Source organism: Neolamprologus multifasciatus, chromosome 11 (assembly GCF_963576455.1).
Source record: "Neolamprologus multifasciatus chromosome 11, fNeoMul1.2, whole genome shotgun sequence".
Taxonomy (NCBI): Eukaryota; Metazoa; Chordata; class Actinopteri; order Cichliformes; family Cichlidae; genus Neolamprologus; species Neolamprologus multifasciatus.
This window is the reverse complement of record NC_140449.1, coordinates 24,606,735-24,615,792: the sequence shown is the minus strand read 5'-3', so window position 1 is coordinate 24,615,792 and position 9,058 is coordinate 24,606,735. Positions and strand designations below refer to the sequence as shown.

The window sequence follows — 9,058 nt, the reverse complement described above, 5'->3', positions numbered from 1 at the left end:
GTCTGAGGACAATTTTTAAGAAGACAAAGAGACAAAAATGTATCTTTTTACAATTTTGAAAACAAAACAAAACACTGATGATAATGATGTGGGCAAACATAAATTCAAGAAAATACATATTGATGCTTTCTATGCAAATAAAAACTCCTACTCTACTTGTCACCTCTGCCCTGTGTTCCCATGTGGTTCTTGGAGCCAAGACGGCTCCTGGAGCATCGCTTTGACTTGAATTGTCAAAGCGATGGTCAAACACACAGAGAAAGACAAAGAATAGAGGGAAAATAAATGAGAAAGGAGTGACAACGGATGGAGGAAATTGTACGGTTAAGCAGTGGATTGTGGGTCAGAATACAAAAAACACTCAGCAGAGGGAGAAAAGTACAGTTGTAGAAGGATTTAGAATGTGATGCAAGTTTGTGCTAGGGGCAGAGAAGCAGGCAGAAAGGGAGTAGATATTTTGATAGGTATTGGAGAGCTGTAAACGTGTCTGGAGAGTGAAAAGGTCAGGCCAGACCAGACTTGACAGAACTTCTCCATGTAGGATGTGAGCACCATGCAAACACACGACAACAAGCACCAAGCTGGGTGGCAACATACAGTTACACGCTATGTTTTCTCATACCTTGTTCCAATGTTTAATGCACCTCTTTTCTCCCTCTGGCCCACCATATTTCATTCACAGTCAGACACATACTTCTTGAAACACAAACAGTGCTAGACATTTATGCGTAAATACATGGACAGCAACACTCAGTTACACAAGTGTGCAGTGCCAGTGCCTGATGAGTAATTTTCAGCAAATGTATTCAGACATGATTGACAGCTAATTTTAGTGCATTTTCAAACAATAGTCTCCCAGAAAGCAGAGTAAATGAATATTGAAGTAGCGGATTTGCTGCCTCAATGTGCCACCTGTCCATTCCATGTAATTAGTTTGACCTTTCTGAAACATTTGGTGTTACTCCTCACTTCCATAATAATCATGACTGGCTAAAATAACCTCTTTATAACACTTCATAATCACTTTACACAGTTGTCTCCTGTCTTACTACTTGAAGGGGCTCAGCAAAATTGATTTACTGAAGTAATTAATGGAGTTCAAATCCACCTTGTGTGAGTTTTCAATTCAAATTGGTAGCTGGACACTCCCAGCGTAATGAATTGCCTTAATTAATCAATTAAGCTCTTTGAAAGTACATAGGGCCAAACTTTTATTCATGGCGACAGTCAATTTGACAGAGTTGAGAAATCAGTGGGTGCCAAAGAGGTGAATTAAATTAAAAAGGTACAGTTACCTGTTGTGAAGCCCCTGCGATGATGAGCTCTAACCTATCTTTGGCTATGACTTGGCTTGCTTTTTTATTCCGCTCAAGGATCTCTATCTCTCCCTCTCACCTCTCAGTCTAACTGTCTGCCCCACTGACAGCATAAACCTGATTCATAAACCTCTGCTTATCAACCTGCCTTCTATCTCTCCCTTGTCTCTGCAAACATATCAATTGTGTCAATGTTGGAGCATGGCTGCCCTTTCCATCTGATTTGTGCAAAGGGCAACACATTCTCTTCCAGCCAGGGAACTATGTAAATAAGGTACCCCCCCCCCCCCCCCCCACACACACACACACACACACATATATATACATTTATTATGTTATATATGTAGTTTTCTCCAGATTTTTTAAAATAAAGAGTAAAACACTATACAATTCTTAACAGCTTGCTGTTCGGATGTAGCAGTTTACACTATCTATAGACACGAAAACAAATATGCAGGCAGAAGTGTATTGATGTCTATATGCACCTTTAAGAAAGTCTCTCTTGCCTCTATATATATAATTAGAAACAAACAAACAGGCAAAATACAAGAAATCAAACTGTAAGATTGACATTTAGGTCCTTATCCTCCAACTGTCTGTCTCAAAAGGGCCAAGCATTACGGGAAGAGCACAGTTACTGACAAATCAATAACTGATGTAGACATACTAACTATTGGCTGCTGCCATTTTAAATGCAGCCATAGTTAAATGTGAAAGTGGGGATCTCTATGAGAGGAGAATGAAAAAAAGCGGATTTTTTTTGTTGTTGATAGAAACAGATGGAAATAAATGACCAAAGACCGATTAAATACTATGTAAAGTACAACTTGTAGCTCTAGTATGCAATTTCCCTAACCCTAATCTATTTATGTAGATGATAATAAAATAGCCTAAATGACGAACAAAAGAGTCGAAAACGGATAGATGGATTAGATTGGGACGGTCGACACTTGTGATGAGCGGCATCGCTGGAAAAAACAACGCGCTGGTCTCGCGTTAAAAAACGAGATGTGCCCGTTCTATCATGGGTTGGAAACCCCGTTCCACCCTCTTCCCTTCGCTGTCCACAAGCAAGGTAACGCCGCATTTTTCACTCCTCGCTTATTTAGCAATAAATGTATTCAAAATTCAAACAATTGTTCTTCAAACGTGGTCTGTTAAAGTATAAAGTACAGATAATTACAGTGGTTAGGCTTTACACGAGGTACTTTGGCGTGTTAATAAGTTTTGCGAGAATTTTATTTGAAAGTTGCGCTCATATCGTATCTGCTAGTAATGGCTGCCCCCATGCTACCTCGTTGAGGCCTGCTCAACTGGCTAGTTGTACTGATTTGCTTTTGTGTTCTGTCCTATAATATATGAATATTCATATAACGAGAAATGATATCGTGTATCGGTTGGGCAGATGTTTTTTATTTGTCGACTTTTTAGGTCGTAAGGATAACAGTTGAAAACGAAGTGTGGTTGAGTGTATGGTCAGTTAGCACACATAAAGCTAAAACACCGGGTGAAACGTGCAATTTTGCCAAGAGTCGTGCACATGTATCCTGTCCAATTTGTCTTGCTGCATAGCATTATTTAGTATTTGCTTTCTTGATGCATTTTAATAATTAACCTAAGCTCCGTATTCTTTGAAGCTAATTGGGATTGATGTTTAAGAGTTCTTCTGGTTTGAGGCGGTGAGCAGCGACATCTTAGAGCAATTATGAGAGATGTTTGTCTTGTGTGTTGCTTTCTTTTGGAAGATAAACGTTAGTTTGTATTTATTCATATTTTAATCGCATTCAGATGCCAGGTGTCACAGTGAAAGACGTTAACCAGCAGGAGTTTGTCCGTGCCCTGGCGGCCTTCCTGAAGAAGTGAGTTTTATTTTCTTCTCTACATATTCAAAGCTTGTTAATATATTTTATATAGTATGCTCCACTGAGCAGCTTTACTTTTCATTGAACATATTTTTAATCAAATTTTGTGACGCTGTTTAACTTAACAGATGCTAATGGCCCACTCGAACAAATTATTGATATAGTCCTCTGATGTACTTCATACTGATGTACCTTTTCTGTTACCAGGTCAGGAAAACTGAAGGTACCTGACTGGGTGGACCTTGTCAAGCTGGGTAAGCACAAGGAGCTGGCCCCCAGTGATGAGAACTGGTTCTACATCAGAGCTGGTAAGTCTTGCAAGTTGTTTTTTTTAATTACTAAGGTTTTCAGTTCTCCTGAGACTTATTACAGCTTCAGGCTTGTATTACCACAAGATGTTTCCATTTACATGTTTAAATGGTGCTTTGAGATGGGACAGTTTTACATGCAAATGTGCTTTTAATTAGTAAAGAGTTTTTGAATGCAACAGACTACATGCTGATCATTTTAAATTGTTTCCAAATTTATAACCATTGACACAGTAAGCCCACTTTATCAAAAACTTAATATTCACATTGTACAATGCTTAGTGTTTCACGTTCTAAATATTGTCATCTCTCATGCTTCCGCAGCATCCACTGTTCGCCACCTTTACCTCCGTGGTGGTGCTGGTGTTGGCTCCATGACCAAGATCTATGGCAGTCGCAAGAGGAACGGCGTGTGCCCTGCCCACTACAGTGTTGGATCAAAGAATGTGGCTCGCAAGGTGCTGCAGGCTCTTGAGTTGCTCAAGATGATTGAGAAGGATCCCAATGGGTAAGTGCCGGTTCTTACTGTTTTTATTGGTTGGAACTTAAAAGCGTTTTTTTGTTTGTTTGTTTTTCTTCATACACTTCAGCCCCAGACCTTTCTAAATATTAGACACAGAAAGCTGTGAATGCAAAAACGCTGTCTGATAGACTTACCAGTACGTGTGATGTCTGAATATATGTGACACAAAGAATCCTTTGGTGAGCAAGTCACCATAATATGGCCTGCCTCCTGGTTGCCCTACCAAGAAAGCATGGTATGGGGCATCTCTTCCTTCATGTGTGAAAATCACCTAAGGTTTAGAGCCAGTCAAGAAAGCTGATTGCATGTATAAGTTGGCATGTGCATGATGCTTAGAGATGGGTGAAATAATTGACTCACCGAGGAATAGTTTTTATATTTTATACATCTGATTTTATTTGCAAATTGTAATCAGCTTTTGATGGAATGGGGAAAAAAACCCAACTTGGCTGCCAGGGCACGGTGGAACACTAGGTCAATGAACACAGTATACATATTGATATTAAAGTTAACCTTAATAAAATTCAAGTATTTTAGTCAAGTTTGGAAAGGGATCTATTTTCATGCACATAATATGGACGTTCAAGGCTTACCTGAACATGCTCTCAGCCTAGTGATACAGGACAAGAGATATTGAGTCGTAAGGCTAACAGTGCCTGTGTCTGTCATCTTTTTTCTGTGTCCAGAAGGGGTTTCAAGAGCACTCACATTCAGTTAGAGTGAGTGTAAGTGTAGCTTGAACTGTCAAAGCTTTAAAATGCATGTGTCTCTAGTTGCCCATTATACGTATGTTTACTTGGAGTTGCTTGGTAGCCTAAGTGTTAAATTCTGCAATGCTGTTGATGAAGCATGTCCCCTTAATGCTGTGCAGTAAGATTTGGTTGGAATGGAGCATGCTGACCAACCTGAAGTGAACTGCTTTAGTTAATAACTACCACCCCAGCACCATTATCCAGTATTACACTACATCTCTGTTCAAATATTTAAAATGTTGACTCAGTATTAACTTAATTTGGTCATTAAAAATTTTGAAATTCTCTACAATTGTTTCTTGTTTTTAGTCACAGTACATTACTTGAACTCCACAGTACAGTTTCATGTGTATTTCCACTAAAAACTTGGTCTTTAGTTGGGGATATTAAAAAGATATTAATTTGTACCTCTAGACTCTGCATACCAATATTAGTGGACGTCATGGTAAATGGACTTACAAAGCTGTACGTCACCTTTAATTGATTATTCGTAGCACTCATTCACGCAATCATACAGTCTTTTTATTTATTTGCTTTGTAACCATCGCAGATACATGCACACTGCGATGGATGCCTTTGAGGATAACTCGGGGCTCAGTTGTTTGCCTGAGTATACTTTGGCACATGGCTAGAGGAGTCAGGGATTGATCTAATGACCTTTGGATTGGTAGATGACCAACGCTACCAGATGAGTCATGGCTCTCTACACAAAACCTCAGCGCACACACAGTAAGCAGTTGGCTGCAACATTGGAGTATGAAGCTTAAATCCCCTAAGTAGCATACTTTTGCACAGCTTTCTATTTCTGATAAAACATGGAGATGCCAGCTAACTGACAGTTGATATTTTGATACTTGGTGAGCTCAAGAAAATGCCACAATATTGTTTTGAATTGATTTTTTTTTCTTGTTTTATTTTATGGGTAACATGGGCACAGTGGTACACACCTACGCCAATGCCTCTACACATGCTGTTACTCATTCTTGCAAAACTTAGTAACAGTGTCTCAGTTTTCTGTTTATTGCTTTTGCTGATGTGAAATGGGCCAGCTTATGTGATGTGGATAACTGAAATCTGTAAATGCATAAGGTAGAAATCATTTTTTGAGACTGCAGTAAAGATTTAATCGCTCTGTAACAACAGGGCTAATTGATTGGCTTGGGATAGAAGTGAGCAAGAAAATTAAGTTCTGTGGAGAAAAATTGTTCAGTGGCTTCTTCACTGTAATGCTGTGGTTAGTGTGGCATAAACTCATTATTGTAGTGTTAAGCATTTTTCTAGCGGTGAATGGTATTCTGTTGTATCAGCTAATTTGTGCTTTTTCTTGCTTTCTTTTTTTAAAATCAGTGGTCGCAGACTGACTTCCCAGGGAACCAGAGATCTGGACAGAATTGCTGGCCAGGTGAGAAACTCATTTATTCTGTTTTTAAAAAAATAAAAATCACCAAACTGTCTAAATGCTAAGAAGTTTGCATACACTTAACAATAACTCAACTGATTAAATGATCCTAATAAAACTTTATTCAGAGATGGCGTCGTGGTCTTTACCTTCTTATATGGTACAGTGGAGGCTTGACATATTCAAGGGGTCTAAAACCTATGCAAACTGAAAATCATTAGGTCTGCACAAAACCTAGAGAGGGGCATAAATGGGTTGTAGCTAAATATTCTGAGGACAATTAAGTATCTAAAATGGACAAATTAATTTGCTAATGTAAAGTAATATTAATGCTCTTGGTTACAATGTCCAGTGCAGCACTTCCCCTCAATAAATTAAGACCATACACATAGATGAGGAGATGGACTAATGGTCCTTAATGATCTCAGATAATATAATTTGCACTGTATCTGTCACTAATCAGTACACCAATTATTGTGTTTGTGATGTTTTAACATGACAAGCTGTCTGCTGTTAAACACCATGACCATGGCTCCCTTTCTCTGCCACCTTTATGCTGTGTTTTGTTAAACTGTTCAACTCAGTTGTATGCGTTGTAACAGGCATTCAATTGTTTTTATTTAATTTTTTTACGATACAGGTAGTGTTTTTAGGCTCAAACGTGTATCAAATTGTCATCTTCCAGCTGGATAAAATCATTTACTAAATATATTCAGGTGCTCTGCAAGTTGAACATTAAGTGGCAGCAGCTAGTGAGAGAGTATTGCTAAAATGCTGCAGTTATTATAGGTATTCGACTTGATGTGTTCAGTTTGAGAAGATCCTGATGGCTTTTGGTTTTGTTTTTTCCACGCTTTTGTGCAGAAGCTACAGCTTTGCAGGCTGTTTTGTTGTAGCTGTTTTCTGTCACCTGGGGGCAGTGTCACAACCAATGGGTCTTTGGGCAACTCTCTTGTGCTGCTGTTGGTTCGGCAGCAAACCGCAGAGAAGGGCAGTTGTAACGTATAAAGAGTTAAAATGAAACTGAGTCAAGAACCAGTGTCCACTTTCATAGCCACCTTCTGCTGTTATCCTCCTTTTTTGATTTTTCACATATATTTGTGGTATGGCTTTTCTGTTTTCTGGTCAAACTCTCAACCAAAGGTGCAGCTATTTATAGAAGTACGATTCTGCATGGTTGAGATGAATTTCACTTAACCGTGTATTTTATAATGAAAGATGTCAACTGTGCGCAAGTCTGAAAATGGCGTGCCTAGTGAGCATGCCCCTTTGAGACAACTTTGGTGTCTCTTGTAGGGAATGAGTCTCAGCTGCAAATGTAAAAAGCTGCAGCCACTGAAGTATAATCTGAAAGTGATCTGTAGGTACTGAAATCAGATGTAAAATGTTTGTCACAAAACACATTTTGATAGTAACCTGTTATGTACCAAGCTTCAATATTAAGCCTATGCTTAAAATCACATGATATCTAACATGCTACGCTATGATATGTCAGCCAGCTCTAGTTCCAGCCTGATGGAATTGGTAGAAAAGAAGCAGACCACTATCAGGCTCCCCAGCTGTTAAATGTCATCACGACCTCATGCTGGCCAGGCAAAGGTTTTTTCCTGTGACTGATTTTGTATGATGCTCTCTGTCATTTTATGTGACGTTCTGACAGACTCAGGGTGGTGCCTTAAGAGTGTGTGATCACCACAGAAATATCATCCTCTGCTTTGATGCGACACCTTGTCTGTTGTGGGAGTACATTGCCCCCATCACTTTGGCATGCAAGGTTTTTTTAAAGCACTTGTCCTTGGGCAAATTTTTTTCCCCTCTGCCAGCCAGTTGAGTTATGTGTCTTGTGTGGCACACTCCTGGAATTGTTTGTTAGCCTTTGCTAAAAAACAAATCACACTTGGGCCTTGTCAAAAATCAGGAGAGAGTCAGCAATGTTGTGATAATCCAAGGGTAAAAGGGGTAAACATGAGGAGGGAATTTCATGCTTGGCAAGTCCACCGTATGGCACCAGTTTTCTCCTTGTTTATCCATGCTAATGAGCAGTATGCAGATGAGCAGACCTGGGCTGGGCCCTGCCTGCTGCACAAAAACTGGCAGGAAGCTTGTTGGTGTGGCTCCCCTACCACCTCTAGAATCTCTCGTGTGTTGTTTCTTTCTGATGACTTTTTATGTGAGAGAGGCTTTTCCCTGGCAAGTGAGGTTTCTGCCATGTATTATCAGACTATTCATGGTGGTTTTTGGCAGCAGCAGTAACAGTTTCTCTTCCAGACTGTGTTTGCTCTCAAGTCCCTGTGAAATTACATTTTTGATAGCATCTTGCTCCCTCAAGTTGTGGACTGACTATTAACGCAGTGGAGTGACATTTAAAAATAAATGAATTAAATGTGTATTTTCATTTGATTGCTGTAGAATAAAATTAGTTTAAATAGTTGAGATTATCTTCTTCATCCATGGCAGCCTAATGAATTGATTAAATACCCCCCACTAACACTGCTAGTAATTTTATTCTGAATTGAAGGGATGTTTTCAAAGGTGTGAGATTTTCATTTGATGCAGGATGTCACTCCTGGATATATCTCACGTTTTCTCTCTCTCTCTTTTCTCCACAGGTTGCAGCTGCAAACAAGAAATCTGTTTAATAAATCTTTTTTGGAAAAGTCAAATTGTGTGTCTTGTGATTTTTGACTTGCATGAACAATTAGTTTGAACCCATTCAATCAGTGTCTTCAAGCTAATGAACTGGAATGAGTTTTATAGATGAACTGCTGATAAGCCCGTTTCCCTGAATATTATGAACCATGCTTTCTAAAAGAAGGGAAGTCTTTGCAGTAATTCATCCCTAGCTGATGTCTGGCACTCTGGTCTAAATGTCATTTTGTCTAAAGGGCAGTGAATGAC

At 39.2% G+C, this 9,058-nt stretch overlaps 1 protein-coding gene across 1 annotated transcript; it reads left to right on the top strand.

Annotated features, from left to right (window-relative positions):
* The first annotated feature begins 2,315 nt into the window (after nucleotides 1-2,315).
* Nucleotides 2,316-8,823, top strand: rps19 (ribosomal protein S19). The gene is made up of 6 exons (XM_085176957.1): nucleotides 2,316-2,391; nucleotides 3,105-3,175; nucleotides 3,386-3,486; nucleotides 3,811-3,994; nucleotides 6,109-6,163; nucleotides 8,770-8,823. Exons 1-6 carry the CDS (start codon nucleotides 2,341-2,343, stop codon nucleotides 8,797-8,799), a joined length of 492 nt encoding a protein of 163 aa, XP_085033083.1. The 5' UTR covers nucleotides 2,316-2,340; the 3' UTR covers nucleotides 8,800-8,823.
* The last annotated feature ends 235 nt before the right edge of the window (nucleotides 8,824-9,058 follow it).